Source organism: Pseudorca crassidens, chromosome 21, assembly GCF_039906515.1.
Source record: "Pseudorca crassidens isolate mPseCra1 chromosome 21, mPseCra1.hap1, whole genome shotgun sequence".
In the NCBI taxonomy this organism is placed as follows: domain Eukaryota; kingdom Metazoa; phylum Chordata; class Mammalia; order Artiodactyla; family Delphinidae; genus Pseudorca; species Pseudorca crassidens.
The window spans coordinates 26,716,834-26,740,517 of NC_090316.1; the positions used below are offsets into that span (position 1 = coordinate 26,716,834).

The window sequence follows — 23,684 nt, forward strand, 5'->3', positions numbered from 1 at the left end:
GGAACCTGCCTGGCTCTTTGCAGAACCAGTCTAAGTTCACAAATATCGCTTCCATCCTCAAGTTATATGCGGAATCATCACCCCTAATTTAAAGTATGGTTTTATTATTTCTCTTTGGGTGAATATTTTGAAGTTGGGAAATCTGTCTATCATAACCTCAAATCCAGCTTGAAAATCGAAATACTTGCATAATGCCCACGTGATGTAGGTGCCTACAGGGTTCTCGGTTCCACGGTTTTATTTAAAAATACCTGGTGTTATTTTTTATGTACAGCGTCTCTGCCTATTTCATTCTTGCCATATTGCTGTTCTAGATTGATTTAATTATTGCTCAGTGTCATTTTTTTAATGTACATTCCATATGTTTCTTTTTCCATGGGGGAGGTTGTTTACCCTTTTTTATCATGTTTTCCCCATTTCTATCCATTCCTCATCATAGGCCTTCCCACCATCTGAGGCCCGGCCGTAGCAGCCCAGTTTCCCAGCAGCTGCCCGTGAACACCCGGCCCGCACCGGCTCCGCCACCATGGGGACTGCTCAGGTACCGTGTGACCCCTTTCATCCTCTGGGCCATGTCCACACGGCGGGAGGTGCTGGTAGTAGTGTTGATGGAGGTGATGCAGGTGATGGGAGGTGATGCAGTGATGGGAGGTGATGTAGTGATGGAGGTGATGCAGGTAATGGAGGTGATAGAGGTGATGCAGGTAATGGAGGTGATGCAGGTAATGGAGGTGATGCAGTGATGGAGGTGATGTAGTGATGGAGGTGATGCAGGTAATGGAGGTGATGCAGGTGATGAAGGTGATGCAGTGATGGAGGTGATGCAGGTAATGGAGGTGATGCAGGTGATGAAGGTGATGCAATGATGGAGGTGATGCAGGTGATGGAGGTGGTGGAGGTGGGTAAATACCCAGGGGGCAGTCTCGCAGTTTCTAGCAGAGGACTTTACTGCTCAGATGGAGGCGTGTCTGTAAGCGGCTCAGAAATGCGGTGCTTGTGTGTAGTGGTTGGGAAGGAGGGGAGGGGCCACTGGAGATCCAGGGAGCGAGCGTGAGATGAGATCTGGGTTCTGGTCCTGCTGGCGTCACATGTCACATGTGCTGTCACATGTGTGCTGGGAGGAGGGGCTCTGCGGGCACACGTGGGTGTGACCGCGGTGAAACCTCACACCCGGAATGGGGCTTCTCCAGGTACGTCGAATGACCTTACCAGGCTTATAAAGGGCTTCCACGAGTTTGTGGCGGTGGCTCTGCGTGTGTGTCTGAGACTCACTGATGGCGAGTGAGACGGGGCACAGATGTCCCTTCAGGGGCAATCTGACTGCTGTTCGTTTCTAAAACACCTGGGGCGGCAGCGTGTTCTCAGGAAACCCCCAGAGGGCCGCAGCCCACTCAGCCATCTGCACTCACATTTGGAGTGTATTTGAGAGCAGAGGTGTGACCTTTTACTTCCCCTGATGCCAATGAATAAAATAATCAGTGAAGCCTTTATAGATAGAGGCTTTCATTGGTTTTTCAAAGGAAGAGGCGGCAATTTGTAGTCTATCTTATTTCTTACTCCAGGAGAGATTTAAGGCATGAACGATGTTGAAATTTCAGGTGGACCCTTGTCACTGGCTCCCTGATGACCTTCCTCCCTCCTCTTCTACCCCTCATGCATCTCACCTGGCGCCACCTCACATGTCTGCACCTCCGTGTCCTAAGACCTTCTTTTACCTTCTTGATGCTCTCAGAAAAAGATGTTGACATGGGGTGTCAGTCTCCATAGCCCGGAACACAGTCATTTTTTGGTGGGAGTTTTGTGGAAGAGCCTTGAGGAGACCAAGCCTTTTCTTTCCTTTTTATTTATTTATTTATTTTATTATTGTGGTGGAGTTGTTTTACAATGTTGTGTTAGTTTATACTGTACAGCAAAGTGGAGTTCTCTGTTCTTATACAGCAGGTTCTTTTTTATTTTTTTTATTTATTTTATTTTTTTTTTTGCGGTACGCGGGCCTCTCACTGTTGTGGGCTCTCCCGTTGTGGAGCACAGGCTCCAGATGCGCAGGCTCAGCGGCCATGGCTCACGGGCCCAGCCGCTCCACGGCATGTGGGATCTTCCCGGACCGGGGCATGAACCCGTGTCCCCTGCATCGGCAGGCGGACTCTCAACCACAGCGCCACCAGGGAAGCCCATAGCAGGTTCTTATTAGTTATCTATTTTATATGTATTAGTGTGTATATGTCAATCCCAATCTCCCAATTCATCTCACTACCACCACCCCGCTTTCCCCCCTTGGTGTCCATACGTTTGTTCTCTACATCTGTGTCTCCACTTCTGCCTTGCAAACCAGTTCAACTCTACCATTTTTCTAGATTCCACATATGTGCATTAATACATGATATTTGTTTTTCTCTTTCTGACCTACTTCACTCTATATGACAGTCTCTAGGTCCATCCACATCTCTACAAGTGACCCAATTTTGTTCCTTTTTATGACTGAGTAATATACCATTGCATATATGTACCACATCTTCTTTATCCATTTATTGATGGACATTTGGGTTGCTTCCAAGACCTGGCTATTGTAAATAGTGCTGCAATGAACATTGGGGTGGAGACCAAGCCTTTTCTTCTCTCTTTTCAAAAAACTGCTTCCCCCTCTGGTTCAGCAAAGACAAGGCATGATGTCTCTTCGGTGCTCTTATCAGCTCTTTAATCAAACTCCCTGCAGCTAGCGAGGACAGCTGCATATTTTTTCCAGGAATTAGGTAGGGTTCTTAATTGCAAAGAAGAGATGTTAGGCACATCACAGACCTTTTGGTGGGGCTGGATAGAGATGTTCTGTACGAGGCTGTCAGCCCCGCTGCAGGGCCCCGCATGATGAGGAGATGCCCTGGTACCCGGGCACAGGCCTTGTTCCAGGGATGCCTGCTCCCACGCAGGGAAGGTCGGGGGCCAGACCCGGGGACCTTGCCTGCGTCTGGCCGCCAGGAAGGCTGGAAAACGCCTTTGTTGTTGTTGTTGATGTTTGTGCTCATGTTGCCGTTTGGGAAGGGGTCGATCCCAGCGAGGGAAAGTGACAGAGATGCAGGGAGCCTATTTGGAGATGCTGGGCGGCCCCGTGGGAGCCGCCGCTGGAGTCTGCTCCGTGGATCCCATTCTTCATCCCCACGCTGTCCAATAGCACTCTCTGTTGTAAATGCCTCCGTCCCGTATAAAATGCAAACACGCTTACTTTTACCCCACTCATCGCACAGTCTAACTCCTAGTCAGGGTCTGGGAACAAAGTTCACTGAGTTCCACCTGACCCCTTCCTGGTTTCTGGGCCCTGTGTACTAACTACAGCCAACACAGCCTTTCGGAAACTAGGTTACAGGTTGTTCAGGTTGCTTTAGTTTCATTATAGATGTATACGTGACACAGCGAAGAAGAACTACGGGGGTGAGGGTAACTCCCGTCTCCCCTGCCCACTCCACGTCCCCTTGGCCCCGGCCAGTGGCTCTGCTAGTCTGAGTCCTTGACTTTGCGGGTGAGGGTGAGTGAGTGTGCTTCATGCCTCAGATGCCTGAGTTCCTGGTGGTCCTACCTGCGGGAGTCTCTGCAGGCTCCCGTGAGCTTTTGCAGGGGATGTGGTGGTGCCAGTGAGGGATTCAGAGGAACCCCTGGTCTGACCCTCTGCCCTTGCTCGGAGCAGAAGCTCCGCTGCGTCCTAATACTGTGGGTCCACTGATGCCCTTGCCACCTGTCGGTCCAGCAGCCTGAGCGGCTCCTAACTCCCCCTCCAGATCCAGTCCACAGGGCATCTCTGTGTTTCCATGGATAACTCACTCCACAGGGCATCCCTGTGTTTCCATGGATAACTCACTCCCTGCTGGACTGTCCTTCCCTGGGGACCAAGACGCCTAACAGGGCAGACCAGAGAGTCCTGGGGACGGGAATCAGGGCCTCCCTGACAGCCTCCACGCTTCCAGGAGCCTGTGTTGTGGCCACGGGAGGAGGGGACCACGTGTGGCTCCTGGTCCACGGCAGACACTGAATCTTGGAGGAACGGGCTTCTCGGGACAATTTCCGGAAGCTGCCAGCAAAGCTGGCCCGTGAGGAGCCTCCATGGCACCTGCTGCCCCGGATAACCCCAGAGTGGCCTGTGACGCCCCCTCTGCACCTCCCCACACCCACCCCCCAGCGCCCCGGCACGGCAGCTGCCTTGCCTTCAGTTTACAGGCAGAGTTGCTGAAAAGGGCAGTTTTGTCAGATTCTGCCTTTGGGTAGAACTTTAACTGTGGAAATTCATGGAAATATAGGGATAATGTTTAAAAGACACTCATTACTATTATTGACATTTTGGAGCGGAGAATTCTCTGTGGTGGGCTGTCATGGGTGTGGAAGGACGAGGGCAGCGTTCCACATTCCCACCCACTGATGCCAGGACCCTCCCCCTGACTGTGAGCACCAAACACGGCTCCGGACATTGCCAGATGCCCCCAGGGGCTGAGGTCAGCCCCCAGCCCCGCTGAGAAGCACCTGAGGTTTTCAGGCTTATTGGCGTCAAGTTGGTGATAATTTCCCCTTCCAGGCCTTGGGGGTCCTCTGTCTCCCTTTATATCTGTGGTTTTCAAACGGGGCACTTTTGCCCCCATGGGATACTGGCAATGTCCAGAGAGATTTTTGGTTTTCACAGCTGGGGGGAGGGCGCTACTGACATCTAGGGGGTTGAGGCCACGATGATGTGAACCGTCCTGCAATGCCCCCCAACAGAGAATGATCTGGTGCAAATGTCACGAGGCAAGGCTGAGAAACCCTGCTTAACTTTTATGGTCTAACCTATGGTACTTAGGTATCTTCAAGAGTCTGAATAAGAAAGATACGGGGATCATATCATCTTGATATAGAACCATTTCTCTTCAATGTTAGAATTTTGCATGGGGGCTCTTAGGAACATTGAATGGAGCGGGTTTGCATGCAAATTTAAAACGCACATTTGCACTTTTTGGGATGACAGTAAACTGTTTTTGAAACAATCTACTGGAATTATTCAAATGGCTATCGTTTCATGGATACAGTGGTTCAGCGTAAGTAATGACATGCATGGTAATTCCTGTGACTGCATCCCTCACACCGAGTTTAGCACAGTATTTATATTTCTGTTGTGTTCTGACAAGGAAACAATCAGGCTGCACTTTGATATTTTGTTTCATTTAAAGTGAGAGAAATTATAGAAAGCGTTCTTAGCCCTGGTTCCAGGTCAAGCCACAATAATTATGAATTCAGAAACTTAATTTATTTTGCAGAAGAAAATTCACTTTCCTCGGGGTAACTACAAATAGATCTGTGTTTCTCAGAGACAAATGTTATGGAGAAAGAGAAACAAAATAGGACCCATTTATGATCCTAAACGTCTATATATGATCGACTTATGCTTCCAGAGGCAGCCGTCTATTAAAATGTTATTCATTTTCAGGGGGCAAAGAGTCATTGGTTTTTAGTTAGGGTTTTAGAACGCCCCCTGATTTCTTACAATGTGTTTACTTTGACAAACCTAATTTTTTCCCTTATTAAATGCATGAGTCCACTTTGGGTTGGTTATTTACGGGGCTAAACCTAGTAGTGGGTTCTTCCGTTTCTCCTTTATCAGCAGGAAGGCCAGGAGGGCTCTGGTGTCACCCGTTGTGTTGGTGGAGAATTCAGTTTCTAATGTTACAGAATGAAATAGAGGCAGAATGTGTAAGGTTAACCAGCATTTGCTTGGCGGTAGGGACCCAGGCTCTCACTCAGATGCGTCAGTAACCTTCCTTGACTGTGGCCAGGCTCGTTGCAGTCTCCTTTCACCACCACCCGTGAGTGAGTGAGGGGCCATGCTCATGAGCCCTGGATCTCCTCACATCTGCAGGAAGATCACACTTACCTACAAGGACTCCTGGGCATAGGATGGCTAATATCCATTGCCTTTAAACTAAATAATTTTAACTGTTTTAGCAGCAAGTAAATTTATATTAAAAATAAATTACACAAATTCTTTGTGAAAGTACCTTCTCTCTGGCTAGTTCAGAGACTTACTTGTAGAAATTGTGAACACTGTAATTGTAAATTGTGTTAAGTTAGTTGTCTCTTCTTTTAAAAATCATATAAGCACTATATCTTACCTTGAAGAGATTAGCATAAACAAAACAAGATTCAGAGATGGTCATTGTTTTTTTTTAAATTTTTATTGGAGTATAGTTGATTTACAATGTTGTGTTAGTTTCGGGTGTACAGCAAAGTGAATCAGTTATACATACACATATATCCACTCTTTTTTAGATTCTTTTCCCATATAGGCTATTACAGAGTACTGAGTAGAGGTCCCTGTGCTACACAGTAGGTCCTTATTAGTTACCTATTTTTTATATATCGTAGTGTGTGTTATCTCAATCCCAACTTCCCAATTTATCCCTCCCTGCCCCTTACCCCCTGGTAACCATAGGTTTGTTTTATGCATCTGTAACTCTGTTTCTGTCTTGTAAATAAATTAATTTGTACCCTTTTTTTTAGATTCCACATGTAAGTGATATCATATGATATTTATCTTTCTCTGTCTGATTCACTTCACTCAGTATAACAATCTCTAGGTCCATCCATGTTGCTGCAAATGGCATTAGTTTGTTCTTTTTTATGGCTGAGTAATATTCCATTGTGTGTGTGTGTGTGTGTGTATATATATATATATATATATATATATATATATATATATACCACATCTTCTTTATCTATTCCTCTGTTGATGGACATTTAGGTTGCTTCCATGTCCTGGCTACTGTAAATAGTGCTACAGTGAACATTGGGGTGCATATGTCTTTTCAAATTATGGTTTTCTCTGGGTTTATGCCCAGGAGTGGGATTGCTGGGTCAGAGATGGTCATTGTTATCCTGGTTTACTTTCCATGTATTTTTATGTCTCTCTCTCTCTCTATATATATATATATCTCCACAAGATATATTAATAAAATGATTATACCAATTGTTTCAATAACAGATGTTTTAACAAATTAATACAGTATATTATAGCAACTCTTCTTGTTCATAAAAATATTTTAAAATATTTATTTTTATTGAGTTATAATGAACATACAATATTATATTAGTTTCAGGTGTACAACATAGTGATTTAATATTGTTACACATCATGAAATTATCATCATGATAAGACCAATGACCATCTGTCACCACACAAAGTTGTTACAATATAATTGACGATATTCCCTATGCTGTACCTCACATCCCTGTGACTTATTTATTTTATAACTGGAAGTTTGTGTCTTTTAATCCCCTTCACCTATGTTGTCCATCCTCCCATCCTTCTCCCCTCTGGCAACCACCAGTTTGTTCTCTGTATCTATGACTGTTTCTGTTTTATGTTTGCTCATTTGTTTTTTACATTCCACATATAAGTGAGATCATGTGGTATTTGTCTTTCTCTGGCTTATTTCACTTAGCATAATACCTTGAGGTCCATCCATACTGTTGTAAATGGCAGGATTTCCTTCTTTTTCGTGGCCGAGTAATATTCCGTTGTATACATCATTGTCAACTGGGTGGGCTGGTTATGCCCACTGAGGTCTGCTCATATAGTGGTGTACTTCGTAGCTGTTAAAATGTTTTTATCCACAGATGAATACTGTTAGGTTGGTACACCTCAGTTGATGTAGCCAGCCTCTCAGGTTGACAATGATGTCCAATTCTCTCGTAATATGAATACAGCTTGGACGAATTACCTCTATTTAGTTACTTTATTATTTCCTTAGAATACATTTTTGGCGTTAAAACGTTTCAAAAGGTATGAAGATTTAAAAAATTTTCAGTGTGTATTTCAATACAGAAAAATGCACCTGTTTGCCTTCCCACCAAGATTACACACTTAACAGTATTTGCTTTTAAAATTCTCTTTATAATTACTGGTTTGACAGGTGACACGTAATGGGCGATTTAATTTATTACTTAGGTTAGTGGTTCTGTTGAATATGCTTTTTCCTCTTTTGTGTGTGTGAATTGCATGGTTGGGTCTTTTAACTCTTTTCATATATTTATGATCCAAATATTTTTTCTTCTCAGATTGCCATTTAAGTTTCAATTTTATAATTTTTAATTGATGTATAGTTGAGTTACAATATTGTGTTAATTTCAGGTGTACAGTAAAGTGATTCAGTTTTTTATATATATATGTATATATATATTTTTCAGATTATTTTCCATTATAGGCAGTTACAAAATATTGAATATAGTTCCCTGTGCTATACAGTAAATCCTTGTTGTTTATCTATTTTATATATAGTAGCATGCATGTGTTAATCCCAAATTCCTAATTTATCCCTCTCCCCTCCTTTTTCCCCTTTGGTAACCACAAGTTTGTTTTCTGTGTCTGTGAGTCTATTTCTGTTCTGTATATAGATTTATTTGTATTACTTTTTAGATTCTACATATAAGTGATAATCCTGTGGTATTTGTCTTTCTCTGTCTGACTTACTTCACTTAGTATGACAATCTCTAGGTCCAGTCCATCCATGTTGCTGCAAATGGCACTATTTCATTCTTTTTTATGGCTGTGTGGTATTCTGTCGTATATATGTACCAATTGTCTGTTGATGGTCAACTTTACAATTTTTTATGCAAGAAGTAAACTTTCGTACAGTCATGGAGGAATGTATTCCTTTATGATTTCTGACTTTGGTGTCATGCTTAAAAAGCCTTCCTTTGTCAGATTTTGCATAAACATTCAGCTCTATTTTACTTTAATACTTTAATTTCATTTTTCCCTTCAAATCTCTAATTCTGGATTTATTGTAGTTTATGTATAAAGTAAAGGCTGTACTTATTTCTGCCACTAAGAGGGCAATGAGCTGTTGTGCTATCATTTACTGAGAAATGGTGCTGTTACCTGTTCCAATATTGGATTATCTCTGTATTTTGGGAAAATGCTAATTGGGGTCACTCTTCTTTTCCACCGATTTCTTTTCATAAAAGTTTATGTTGAAGCTTTTTTTTTCTTTTCTTTTTAAAATGCCTGTTGGGGTAATAACAGCTCTGTGTGTGTGTGTAAGAACTGATGATCCCTAAACAAAATGCTTTGGGAAAAACACTGTAGGGTCCGTTAGGACGAAGGAAATGGCCCAGGCTGGGTGCCGCGGGGTGGGGCTCCCAGGCCTGAGTCCGTTCCTTGTGATGAAATGCCATCTTCAGGACACCTGTTCCCTCTGACGCCACACGTTAGCGGTTAATCTGGCTTTGAGGATTATGAAGACACAGCCACAAACCCAGTAAGCATTCTGAGGGCACGTGTCATTCCAGGAGTAGGACTGGGGATCAGACAGCCTGTTAGCTAGTTCTTCCTACTATGTTCCTAGGGCGTTTTATTCTTTCTGATGGTACTCGTGTAATTTGTGCAGATATGTGAGAGACATGTCAGGTAGCAGTGACTGCTCAGTTATCCGTGGAATTTTGGGGTCAGCGTAGTGCGCTTATCCTGAGAGAATTCAGATTTTTCTTTGTAACAGATCACCTCAAACTTGTTGGCTTAAACAATATATATTGATCGTCATAGAGCTCTGTAGGTCGGGAATCCGGCACCGTCTCACTGGGCGGAAATCAAGGCGTCCGCAGGGTGGGTCCTCTGAAGCTTTTCCAGTTTCCAGAAGTGCTGTGTGGGTCCCGGTTCTTGCCTCCACCCTGCCCTCAAATCCAGCAACATAGGGAAGTCTCTCTGAGGGTCCCTCTCTGTTCTCTGCTTTTTACGGACATATTTGATTATGTGGGATTATCTTCTCATCCCAGGATCCTGGACCTAATCCCATCTGCAAAGTGCCTTTTCCATGCCGGGGAGTGCTCACAAGTCCTGGGGAGTAGGACGTGGACATCTCTGGCGCCATCGTTCTGCTGCCACATTTATTTCTAATATCTTATAAATTTGGATTTAGCGTTCCTCTTTAGAGATTTTATCTTTACCATGAATTTGAACAAAATTTCTACGTTTCCTGGAAAAATAGTTGCAAAGTGAGTTTTTCATCTTTTATCTATATTTCAGAGCATAACAGGTAAGATGAGCTCCTTTACCATTTTCAAAGTACTGGAAAAAATTATTTACTGGGGCTGACGGTCCCTCAGCCGGACCTGGATTTGTGATTTCACCACCAGTGCAGTGGACTTTTCCTCTTAGGTGACGCATATAAACGTAGTTAAGATGTTGCCCTAAATAAACATGAACTAACCAAGCACAGGATTTGTTACTGGGAACAGGGAAACCCAGGTTGAATTACTTGGTGAATACGCTAAGAACTGTCTGGGATGTAATTACGTTTCATCATCCTGTGAGCCTGCCCCACAGAGACAAGCCCCTGCCTGGAGGTCGGCGTCAGGCTGCACGTGTGCAGGACGCGGGCTGGTGGATGGTGGCGCGTTAGGAATTCACAGGCCTCGTGGCTGGGTTTAGAGGTGTGCCCGGATACACTGCTTTCATTTGTGGGCTTTGAAGTGAAACGTGTGAGTGCCGGCGGCGCTGTGCACCATCGTCGTAGGGCATCCAACAGATCCTGAGCAGACACGGGCTGAGGACGGCTTCCTGGCCTTTTCTTAGGGCCTTGAACTATTATTCAGGACGTTTTTGTTGAATGGGAAGAGTGATTTCTTCTAGTTAAAACAACTGTAAATTTCATTGCAGTTCACACTTCTCTGCATTTTAATTTGTGTTTCTTTAAAGCGGTTGGATCTTTTTGCCTTAAAAATAGCTGCCTTCCTCTAGGGAATCAGTGTGAAAAAAGAAGAGCTGCTTAGAGATACAGCTTTTGGGTCACATCCTTGTCGTTGTCTGATTCTCCCACCGGCGTGGTTTAGAATGCGGTCCTCCTGACGGTTTTATTGGTAGATTCTTCCCAAATGTGCTCTGTTTTATTTCTCAAAAACTTATTTCATGTAAATTAAATACTTTCAGGACTGAGACTTGATTAACTCAAGTAGGACTGTCCTTGTCCTGTTAAGTGTCACGTGTGTGTATGTGTGTGTGTCTATGCGTGTGTGTGTGTCTGGGTGTGTGTCTCTATGTCTGCATGTCTGGGGGTGTCTGTATGTGTATGTGTCTGGGTGTGTGTATCTGGGTATGTGTGTGTCTTTGTGTGTGTGTGCGCGCGCGCGTGCGCGCCTCGGCGTCTCTGTGTGTGTCAGTGTCTGTGTGTGTGTCTGTGTGTGTATGTCTGACTGGGCGTCTCTGTGTGTGTCTGTGCATGTGTGTATATGTGTGTTTGTCTGTGTGTCTGCGTTTGAGATCTTAGACGTGCTCAGAACACTTTATGAACTTCAGGTATGAACCTGGAATATCATTCTCTTCTCAATGTTAGGCTGAGTGTCCAAATTCTTGAAATACTTAGAATAATGAAATCATAGGTCTCTTTATGTTTGGGGCTATTTCCAGCCTCACATGTAAACCTTCCTCCCATGTCGGCCGGGCCCTTGGATTCGTGGACACTCTCGGGTTAGGTCAGTTGGTCCCGAGGCTCTGACACTTATGCATTTATCTCAGGGTTGAACACGGGTCTTTCTGGTCATGTTTGAGACCTTGGGTTCTGATCCGAGAACACTTCCTTCCTCTGAAGACTGTCTCTGGGTGGGTGACGGACCTGTCCTTACGTAACAAATAAGCGCCTGGACTTGAAGAGCCATCTGTGACAGCAGGACATCACAGTAACACAGCAGCTGTGTGGTCCTGAAGAACCTTTTCTCTTTCTTAAATTTAGACCTGTGTGTCCTGCAGGCACTCACTGGGGGAACCAGAGCTCAAAGCACAAGGCCTGGATGCAGCTGGTTTGAGGCAGACAGAGTGATGGGCTTTGTTGCCCTGCTTTCCTGTAAAACTGCTGACGTGTGGGTCCCTGTCCTCTCCTCCACAAGGACGATTCTTCTTCCCAGAGGCATGTCATCTCAGAGCTCACGCCACTCAGAATTTTAACTGTGATGTTTCTACTTGTACAGCCGTTCATGGTGAATTGCCGTTTAAATAAATAAATACATATGCTGGGGTGTAGGTGGTTAGAAATTTTAAGGAGAGTTTGGGTAGGAAGTCTGCACTGAGCAGATGTTAACAGTGTCTTGCCTGCAGCTCGGTGTGGATGTGTGGACCTGCAGACAGAGCTGGGAAGATCTTGGGGTGGTGTAGTGGGCGAGCCGGTTTTGAGGCTGGGAGAGGAAGATGGAAATGTGGGATTGACTTGGTCGATCTTTGGCGGGGGGCTGGGCAGGTTAACATGTTTGTTTGGTGAGGTTGATATGTCACTAGAGCTGGAAATACGTTAGAAGGTTGACTTGTTAGAAAAAGACAATTTTTAAAAGCAGCTTTAGGTTCACAACAAAATTCAGAGGAAGGTACAGAGGTTTCCCATGGACTTCTGCCCCCGCCATCGTCACCATCCCCACCGGACGGTGCATTGGTTACAATTGATGAACCTACACTGACACGTAACCATCACCCAGAGTCCATGGTTTACCTTGGGGTTCACTCTTGGTGTTTGTATATTCTTTGGTTTTGGACAAATTTATGATGACGTGAAGTCACCATTACGGTCTTGAACAGAGTAGTTTCACTGCCCTAAAATCCCCTGTGCCCTGTCTGCTCAGCCCTCCCTTTGACAACCCCTGATCTTTTTACTGTCCCCATCACTGTGCCTTTTGCAGACTGTCATGGAGTTGGATTCACACAGTCTGTAGTCTTTTCAGACTGGCTGCGTTCGCTCAGTCATATGCATTGGAGGTTCCTCCTCTTTCCATGGCTTGAAGGCTCGTTTCTTTTTAGAGCTGAAGATGGTTGTTTACTAAGAATATATTTGGAGACGGATGAGCTTCCCTTGCGGGAGGCCCCAGAGAGGGGAGACCAGGGGAGGGCGCAGGGGATGCATCCATCCCAGGGCCTGCTGTGCGTCCAGGGAGGAGTGGCCAGGACGGGCCTGGGGCTGTTCCGTGGAGAGCAGCTGACATGCGTTCTGTCTGGAGAAGAAAGGCCTGTGAGTAGGTGGAGGTTTGTCAGGTAGAAGCCATTTTGAGTTTGTTCCGTGTGTTCTTACATCTGGGGCTGCAGACTCTGGCCTGCGGGCCAGGTCCAGCCAGCCGTGCGTTCACGGCCGTATGTTCATGGCCGCGTGTGGGCTCCATGGGGTGGGTGGGCTCCATGAGGCCTGAAAAGCATCAGTTACTGCTGGGCCTTTCACAGAAAGAGTTTTCTGGCTCCTGCCCTAGAGGTGGCCCTACCTCTGTAAATGGTACAGGGAACACTTCCCGTTCTCGGGGGTGATGCCACGGAAACCCGTGGGGACCGCGGGGTACCTGGCAGCTCGAGAATTCCACGAGGCTGTTACTGCTGCCAAACGCGGGAAAGAGCTTCCCATAGCTACGGACATTATAAATCTTTCAAAGTCCCTGGCAGAGTTTAAAGTCGGTCCACTTGCTGAGGTCCTGGTCACGGTGAAGGCGAGATCTGGAGGAAGCTAGTGCTTTGAGGCTGTTGGGGAGCCCTTTTGTGACTGGTGGGGATTAGACTACAGGAATCCAATTCTCTTAGGCACCCGGACATTTTCTCTGTTAAGGCAAATAATTGTTTTAGGGATAGTTTATGGAGACAACGTGAGAAATAATGTGTTACTCAGCCTAAGACCCAAAATTCTAAAGAATGAACTAGAGTAAAACAACGTAAGAGTGATGAAGTGATGGTCAGTATCCCGTAATTGTCATTCAGAGCCAGGGGGCGGGGCCTGGCGTAGTCCTGGGTCTCCGGAGGAGACAGAGGTGCCCGGTGTTGTCATCTGGGCTCAGAGCAGCAGGAAGGTGCAGAGAAAGTAGAGGCCCCTTTAAGAGGACCTGCTGGTGGATTTGCGTTTCTGTAGGAATAAGTCGTGAAGCAGGGAGTCCGAGGCCCTCGTGGGAGTGGCAGCAGCTTCCTCGGTCGCCGGAAGGACTTTGGAGAGCGGGTCAGGCCTTGTACCACGGTTGCATCGCTAAGGGGGTGGTGGCTTTTCCCCAGGAGAGCAGGTCACCCACCTCCTGGCTTAGATGACACCCAGAGGGCTCTTCTGTTTGTCTTCTAACGTCGCCTTAAGTGGCGCATCAGACTCCGAGTGCTGCCCTTTATCCTTTTGGAGTTGTTTGTATAATGGGAGAGTTTCCTTCAGCTATTTCATTCTACAACAGAACAGGCAAGATAAATGCTTTATCTTCCCCTTTATTTACAAGTTAGCAAAATAATGAATTGTTCCTGTCACTCTCCAAAGATGACCCTTCATTTAAAAGTATTATTATAAGTCATGGATTAAATACGTTTTATGTTGTTTTAGTCCTTTGAGATTATTACCCGTGTTGGTGCTCAGACTTCAGTGACTCCTGTCTTTGGCCGGGGGGCGGGTCTCTTCAAGTTGGCATCTGAGGCCTTTTGACCCAGTGCTAGAGTTTTTTAGAGATGTCCATATTGTCCATTTCTTGGTCCCAAGACCTGGATTAGCCAGTGTCAAGGGAACCTGCTGTATTTAGTGAAAGTGGCATCAAGACCACATTCTTATTTCTAGAGGTGCAGGTTGGTCATTGTTTCTTGATTTTTGTAGGGGAAAAGCTGGGAAAAACGTGAATTTTTGAAGACAGACTACATTTTGAATTCATACTGGTAATTGCAATTCAAATGCAATTTTTACTACACCTCTTTTATGTTACATTTGTATCTCTTTTCTCCTATGCTGAAAATCCTGATTTTCAAGAGCACAGAGGTAATGGAGTTAGAACAATCTATTATTATGCATCTGCTCTATCCCACATTATACCTACAGCAGGATTAAAATAACAAGGGAAACCTATCACCAACAGGACCCCTGAAAACCATGAACAATCTTTCTCATTTGCTGTCACATTTCCTCCACTTTTGATTGCTGTCAGTGTTGTCAGAACATGTATCCATTAAACACTGTGTTCTTCCTTTAACCCTCATTTAGTCTGTCTACATGTGTTTACTTCCAACTACTGGTCTTATGTCCTCATGGTTTCCTGGAGCCTGTGGTCTAGTCATTTCTTCAAAAGAGGCTCATGGAAACAGTAATCCTCGAGTTATTATGTGTTGACATCAGCTTTTCTGTGTCCTTTATACATGAAAGGTCAGTTTTGCTGGGTAGAAAACCACTGGCTTATATCTCCTTTCCCAGCTTACCTTATGTTCTGCCTTCCTTCTCTGCAACACAGTGCTGTGGAAAAGGCTGCTGGCAGGTAATCTGTTTCCCTTATAAAGTCACTTATCTTTTTGTCTAGATGTCAGAGGAATTTAATTTTCTTTAATGTTCAGTAATTGCAGTATAATATGCCGTGGTGTTAGTTGTTCTGAGTCAGTTTCTCTGGTACGTGGTGTGTTCTTTCAATACGTACTCAAACCTTTTTTTGTTAAATTCAGTAGACTTTTCATAAATTATATCTGTGAGCATTTGTTCTGTTCTGCTGCTTTAATGTCCACATTTAATGACTCCTATCATCTGTTCTTTGTATCCTCTTTGCCTGCCTTTAATATTTGCCGCTTCATTTCTTTTTTATTTTAAAGTTACCTTCCTTTTTTTTTACCTTCTCTTAATGTGTCATTTATTATGTTTGTTCTCACTGATTCATCATTTCTGAAGTGAACTACCGTTTATTTCTAGTTTTTTCCCCTGAGTTCTGTCACTTCATTTCTAAGTTTTCCTCATTTTGATCTACATGGTTGTTTCCTGTCTGATAACTTAGAGTAGCAGGTGGTTTTTTAAAATTTATTTTGTCTTTCTGGTAGGATTTCATTGTGTGTGTGGATGTTATTCTGCTCCTTGGATACTTTTTTCTTTTTCTTCTTAAATTAATTTTCCCCAGCTTTATTGAGATATTTCTTCTTTGTTTCTCATAATAACTTTATATCAGGCTTGACCTTGATACTTGTCTGTTGTTCATTTCTGTGTGAACTGAATTTTGCTGAACTTTAGAGGAAAGCAGGGCCAGGATGACTTTCCAGTTCCTCGATGTCTGCCATCCTGATGTTTGCATGGAGAGTTAAGATATGGCAGCTTGGTTTCTGAGGCTCCCTGGCTCGGTCCCCCTCCCCGGTTTTGTCCAGACAGTTTCATTCCTCTCTCATCACCCCTACAGCCTGAGCAGTTTCTTCTCAGTGTGGGACCCTGTCCTGGAAGGGAGGTCTGGCTGACCAATCTCACGTCCATAGGGGCCGTGTTGGCTTCATCACGGCTGTCGGATTGGGTGAAGCCCCTTCCACTCCCAGTCCCCTCCCCACTCAGGCTGGCTGCCCGTGTGCGGGGAACACCTGTCAGCCCTGGGGGGAGGGTGATGCTCTCAGTCTGCCCTTTGCCCTGTCCCTTCCCCCTTCCTTTCCTTGCACACAAAGCCATGCAGTTCCTGGTACTGCTGGTGGTTTGCCTGTTTCCTTGTACTTTACGGTGCTCTGTCCTCACCTAGTTTTCTTGTAAGTGGTATTCATGAACTTTTGTGTTTTGCTAACTTGCTACTTTGTATGTTCTGATGTGGGGATTTGGGGAGATTAAAAACTGTGCTGCTGTTTTAAAAATATTCACCATATTCTACATACATTATTTTAAAGATTATTAATACATTTTGATATAGAACTTAAACAAAAATCTTGTGATTTTTTATGTTTACTATATTCTTGCTATATAATATATTTATATTTATGTCGCATATAGTCTTTTAAAAGTAAATGCTTTCAGTATTTATAACTTTATTTAAAAGATATGCTTAAACCTGGGTTGTTTTAGACATATTTTAATGGATTATTTAGTAGATTAAAAATATTTTAAAATATTAGTAATATGTTTTGGTATGTCAGATGCAAATGATTTTGAAGGTGATTTTGACATTTAATGGGACCTATTGACATAAGCATTTTTGATACTGAGTGCTCTTCTAAATTTCTCATTCATTTAAAATATTTTATCACTTTGTGGTGTAGCACAAAGAATAGTATTCCCTCAGCTTTTCCCTGGAAGTAAATGAAGTAGAAGGGAAGTGTGTTTGTAGGTTGTGGAGATCAGTAATTTTTCTGTCAGGAAGTGGGACTGGAGAGAAATAATAGGGCTGGTTCATGTGTAAATCAATTTAGTTTTTTAAAAAGAAACTTCTTATTGAAATATAACTTACCTACAGAAAGTGTGCTGTTCTTGAGTTTACAGCTCCCTGAATTTTCATGGAGGGAACACACCCAGATCAACAAATGAAATATTTCCAGTTTCCATGAGGCTTCCTGTGCCCCTTCCCACTTACCATTCTTCCTCTCCCACCAAGGGTCCCCACTGTTCTGACTTCTAACAACTTAGATCAGTTTTGCTTATATTTGGTTTTGCTTATATTTGCTTATATTTGAACTTCTTCATATAAATAGAATTGTACCATACATATTAACTTTCTTGAACAAATTTATCCAGATATAACTCACCATTAACCTGTTCCAAGTTTGTAATTCAGCAACTTTTAGTGTATTATTTAATATTTCCATAGAGATGTACCACCATCACCACAATCAGTTGTATAAAATTTTTATCACCCACAAAAGAAACCGCACATCCCTTGGCCACCCACTCCCAGTCCTTCCAGCTCTGCTGCAGCCCTAGGCCACCACCATCATCTTTTTTCGGTCATCTCTTTTTTTGTCCTTTATTCTATTAATATGGCGTTTTACACTAATTAATTCTGGATGTTAAACCAGCCTGGCATTCTTTGGATAAACCTGGTGTGTATTTTCTTTTATTTGCTCTTTCCCCCTCAACATTTGTTTGTGGATTTACCTATCTTGCATTAATGGTGAATTGTTCCTAATTTATTCCACGGTTTATCTGTTCCTTCTCTTGTTGGTGGACACTTGGTGAGGGCACAGGGTTTGCCTATCATTAGTAGTGCTGCTTTGAATGTTCTTTTATTTGTCCTATAGTGAAAATATGTTTGCATTTCTTTGGTATAGACTTGGAATTGGAAGTTACAGTTTATACGTTGGCCTGTATTCAGGTTGAATAGATATTTCAAAACAGTTTTCCAAAGTGGTTTTTACCCAAATACACTTCCATCAACAGTGTGGACAATTCTTGTTGCTCTATATTTTGGCCAACTCTTGGTGTATTCTATGCTTTTCATTTCAGTTATCCTGGGGAGTTTGCAATGGTGTCCAATTATAGTTTTTCTTTTTCTTTCTTTCTTTTTTCTTTCTTTCTTTCTTTCTTTCTTTCTTTCTTTCTTTCTTTCTTTCTTCTTTCTTTTTTAACATCTTTATTGAAGTATAATTGCTTTACAATGGTGTGTTAGTTTCTGCTTTATAACAAAGTGAATCAGCTATATATATACATATATCCCCATATCTCCTCCCTCTTGCATCTCCCTCCCACCCTCCCTATCCCACCCCTCTAGGTGGTCACAAAGCACCGAGCTGATCTCCCTGTGCTATGCAGCTGCTTCCCACTAGCCATCTATTTTACATTTGGTAGTGTATATACGTCCATGCCGCTCTCTCACTTCGTCCCAGCTTACCCTTCCCCCTCCCTGTGTCCTCAAGTCCATTCTCTATGTCTGCGTCTTTATTCCTGTCCTACCCCTAGGTTCTTCAGAACCTTTTTTTTTTTTTTAGATTCCATTCATGTGTGCTAGCATATGGTATTTGTTTTTCTCTTTCTTACTTACTTCACTCTGTATGACAGACTCTAGGACCATCCACCTCACTACAAATAACTCTATTTCATTTCTTTTTATGGCTGAGTAATATTCCATTGTATATATGTGCCACATCTTCTTTATCCATTCATCTGTCGATGGACACTTAGGTTGCGTCCATGTCCTGGCTATTGTAAACAGAGCTGCAGTGAACATTGTGGTACATGACTCTTTTTGAATTATGGTTTTCTCAAGGTATATGCCCAGTAGTGGGATTGCTGGGTCATATGGTAGTTCTATTTGTAGTTTTTTAAGGAACCTCCATACTGTTCTCCATAGTGGCTGTATCAATTTACATTCCCACCAACAGTGCAAGAGGGTTCCCTTTTCTCCACACCCTCTCCAGCATTTATTGTTTGTAGATTTTTTGATGATGGCCATTCTGACTGGTGTGAGATGATATCTCATTGTAGTTTTGATTTGCATTTCTCTAATGATTAGTGATGTTGAGCATTCTTTCATGTGCTTGTTGGCCATCTGTATATCTTTGGAGAAATGTCTATTTAGGTCTTCTGCCCATTTTTGATTGGGTTGTTTGTTCTTTTGGTATTGAGCTGCATGAGTTGCTTGTAAATTTTGGAGATGAATCCTTTGTCATTTGCTTCGTTTGCAAATATTTTCTCCCATTCTGAGGGTTGTCTTTTCATCTTGTTTATGTTTTCCTTTGCTGTGCAAAAGCTTTCAAGTTTCATTAGGTCCCATATGTTTATTTTTGTTTTTATTTCCATTTCTCTAGGAGGTTGGTCAAAAAGGATCTTGCTGTGATTTATGTCATAGAGTGTTTTGTCTATGTTTTCGTTTAAGAGTTTTATAGTGTCTGGCCTTACAGTTAGGTCTTTAATCTATTTTGAGTTTATTTTTGTGTATGGTGTTGTGGAGTGTTCTAATTTCATTCTTTTACATGTAGCTGTCCAGTTTTCCCAGCACCACTTATTGAAGAGGTTGTCTTTTCTCCATTGTATATTCTTGCCTCCTTTATCAAAGATAATGTGACCATATGCGTGGGTTTATCTCTGGGCTTTCTATCCTGTTCCATTGATCTGTAGTTCTGTTTTTGTGCCAGCACCATACTGTCCTGTAGCTTAGTAGTATCTTCTGAAGTCCGGGAGCCTGATTCCTCCAGCTCCATTTTTCTTTCTCAAGATTGCTTTGGCTATTCAGGGTCTTTTTATTTTATTTTATTTTATTTTTGCGGTACGCGGCCTCTCACTGTTGTGGCCTCTCCCGTTGCGAGCACAGGCTCTGGACGTGCAGGCTTGGCGGCCATGGCTCACGGGCCCAGCCGCTCCATGGCATGTGGGATCTTCCCGGACCAGAGCACGAACCTGTGTCCCCTGCATTGGCAGGCAGACTCTCAACCACTGCGCCACCAGGGAAGCCCTGTATTTAATTTTTGATAGTTTGATTAATATGTGTCTTGGTGTGTTTCTCCTTGGATTTATCCTGTATGGGACTCGCTGCTCTTCCTGGGCTTGATTGACTGTTTCCTTTCCCATATTAGGGAAGTTTTCAACTATAATCTCTTCAAATATTTTCTCAGTCCCTTTCTTTTTCTCTTCTTTTCTGGGACCCCTATAATTCGATTGTTGGTGCATTTAATGTTTTCCCAGAGGTCTCTGAGACTGTCCTCAATTTTCTTCGTTCTTTTTTCTTTATTCTGCTCTGCAGTAGTTATTTTCACTATTTTATCTTCCAGGTCACTTATCCGTTCTTCTGCCTCAGTTATTCTGCTATTGATTCCTTCTAGAGAATTTTTATATTCATTTATTTTGTTGTTCATCATTGTTTGTTTGCTCTTTAGTTCTTCTAGGTCCTTGTTAAACATTTCTTGTATTTTCTCCATTCTATTTCCAAGATTTTGGATCATCTTTACTATCATTATTCTAAATTCTTTTTCAGGTAGACTAGCTATTTCATCTTCATTTGTTTGGTCTGGTGGGTTTTTATCTTGCTCCTTCATCTGCTGTGTGTTTCTCTGTCTTCTCATTTTGCTTAACTCACTGTGTTTGGGGTCTCCTTTTCACAGGCTGCAGGTTCGTAGTTCCCGTTGTTTTTGGTGTCTGCCCCCAGTGTGTAAGGTTGATTCAGTGGGTTGTGTAGGCTCCCTGGTGGAGGGGACTGGTGCCTGTGTTCTGGTGGATGAGGCTGGATTTCGTCTTTGTGGTGGGCATGACCATGTCCGGAGGTGTGTTTTGGGGTATCTGTGACCTCAGTATGATTTTAGGCAGCCTCTCTGCTAATGGGTGGGATTGTGTTCCTGTCTTGCTATTTGTTTGGCATAGGGTTTCCAGCACTGTAGCTTGCTGGTCCTTGAGTGGAGCTGGGTCTTGGCGTTGAGCTGAAGATCTCTGGGAGAGCTTTCGCTGTTTGATATGATGTGGAGCTGGGAGGTCTCTGGTGGACCAATGTCCTGAGCTCGGCTCTCCCACCTCAGAGGCACAGGCCTGACGCCTGGCTGGAGCACCAAGACCCTGTCAGCCACACGGCTCCGAAGAAAAGTGAGAAAAAAAAGAAAGAAGAAAGAAGAAAATAGAGTTATTTAAAAATATATTATTAAAAATAAAATAATTAAAAAGTCATAAAGAAAGAGGGAACAACCAAACCAAGAAACAAATCCATCAATGATAACAAGCACTAAAAACAAAAAATAATCAGACAGACAGAACCCTAGCACAAATGGTAAAAGCAAAGCTATACAGACAGAATCACACAAAGAAGCATACACATACACACTCACAAAAAAACAAAGGAAAAAGAAATCTATATATAGAAAAAGGAGGAGAGCATCCAAATCAGTAAATAAATCTATCAGTGAAAATAAGCTCTAAATACTAAGCTAAGGTAAACATAAACCAGAAACAAATTAGATGCAGAAAGCAAACCCCAAGTCTACAGTTGCTCCCAAAGTCCACCTCCTCAGTTTGGGGTGATTCGTTGTCTATTCAGGTATTCCACAGATGCAGGTACATCAAGTTTATTGTGGAGATTTAATCCACTGCTCCTGAGGCTGCTGGGAGAGATTCCCCTTCCTCTTCTTTGTTCACATAGCTCCTGGGGTTCAGCTTTGGAGTTGGCCCCGCTTCTGCGTGTAGGTCGCCTGAGGGCATCTGTTCCCACCCAGACAGGACGGGGTTAAAGTAGCAGCTGATTAGGGGGCTCGGGCTCACTCAGGCCGGGGGGAGCAATGGGTGCGGAATGCGGGGTGAGCCTGCGGCGGCAGAAGCTGGCGTGACGTTGCACCAGCCTGAGGCGCTCCGTGTGTTCTCCTGGGGAAGTTGTCTCTGGATCCCGGGGCCCTGGCAGTGGCGGGCTGCACAGGCTCCCGGGAGGGGAGGTGTGGGTAGTGACCTGTGCTCGCACACAGTCTTCTTGGTGGTGGCAGCAACAGCCTTAGTGTCTCCTGCCCGTCTCTGGGGTCCTTGCTGATGGCTGCGGCTCGCGCCCGTCTCTGGAGCTCGTTTAGGCGGCATTCTGAATCCCATCTCCTTGCGCACCCCGAAACAATGGTTTCTTGCCTCTTCAGCAGCTCCAGACTTTTTCCCGGACTCCCTCCCGGCTAGCCGTGGCGCACTAACCCCCTTCAGGCTGTGTTCACGCCGCCCACCCCAGTCCTCTCCCTGCAGTCCAATCGAAGCCCGAGCCTCAGCTCCCAGCCCCGCCCGCCCTGACGGGTGAGCAGACAAGCCTCTTGGGCTGGTGAGTACCGGTCAGCACCGATCCTCCGTGTGGGAATCTCTCTGCTTTGCCCTCAGCAGCCCTGTTGCTGTGCTCTCCTCCGTGGCTCCGAAGCTTCCCCCCGACCCCACCACTCCCCGTCTCCGCCCGCGAAGGGGCTTCCTAGTGTGTGGAAACCTTTCCTCCTTCACAGCTTCCTCCCCGAGGTGCAGGTCCCGTTCGTATTCTTTGTCTCTGTTTTTTCTCTTTTCTTTTTCCCTACCCAGGAACGCAGGGAGTTTCTTGCCTTTTGGGAGGTCTGAGGTCTTCTGCCAGTGTTCAGTAGGTGTTCTGTAGGAGCTGTTCCACATGTAGATGTATTTCTGTTGTATTTGTGGGGAGGAAGGTGATCTCCACGTCTCACTCCTCCACCAGGTTGAAGATCTCCCCCCAATTGTAGTTTTAATGTGTGTTATCTGGTGGCTAATGAAGTTAAGCACCTTTATATATATTTTTAGTTGTTTGGCTCATTTTCAAGGTGCTTATATAAATGTTCTGCCCATTTTTCTAATGAGCTATTGTCCTTGTATTTTTTAAAATTTATATAGTAATAGATTATATATTCTGGCTATCCATCTTTGATTTCAGTTACTTTTTCTGACTCTGTGATTGAATTAACTTTCTTCATGGTATATTTTGATTAGCAGATGTTCTCTGTTTTAATATAATCATTTTCTCCTGTATGCTGGCATTATTTTTTATGTTATTTAATAATTCTCTTCTCATTCCCAGGTCATAAGATGATCCCCTAGGTTTTCCTCTTGAATTTTGTTTTTTTTTACTTTTCTCATTTATATTTGCTCTCAATCTGAAACTGGTTTTGTGTATGATGTGTCAATTTACTTTCAAATTAGAAGCATTATTTTCAGTAGCAGAGGAACTGGATGGTAATTGTGCCTGCATGTTCTGCTCCGTGGCTCCATAAATCGTACATGTGATTTATGTAACATTTCCCCAGTCTTTCAGATCAAGAAATTGACAGAGAAGGGGATTCAGCAGATTGCCGTGAACCTCAGTGTTGGGTCTGGCATTTGCCTGTACGTCTTAGAGGCTAAAAAAGCAGCCCATTACTGTGTCATGATGCTGGCAGAAGATAGGGCGTGCCTGGGTCAGTCACAGAGGACTTTATTACTCATAGAACGTCAAACACCGGGACCCTCCGAATTCCCTGGTGTATGCTCGTATGCAGTGGGTTTGACTGTCACCTGAGGAATAGAAGCTCGGGGAATCCCAAGCATTAAGGAATCTGTTCTTGGTCCTGA

The 23,684-nt window shown here is 43.8% G+C and overlaps 1 protein-coding gene across 2 annotated transcripts in view; it reads left to right on the top strand.

The window, feature by feature from the left end:
• DLGAP2 (DLG associated protein 2) overlaps positions 1-23,684 on the top strand; it is a 715,150-nt gene that overhangs the window by 92,148 nt on the left and 599,318 nt on the right. Inside the window, exon 2 of one of the 2 annotated variants that reach the window (XM_067722012.1) lies at positions 440-541. The exons of the other annotated variant lie outside the window; for it this stretch is intronic. Within the exon in view, the coding sequence (XP_067578113.1) occupies positions 527-541 (15 nt within the window). The 5' untranslated portion in view covers positions 440-526. The remainder of the gene's footprint in view (positions 1-439; positions 542-23,684) is intronic. 2 annotated transcript variants of the gene reach the window in all.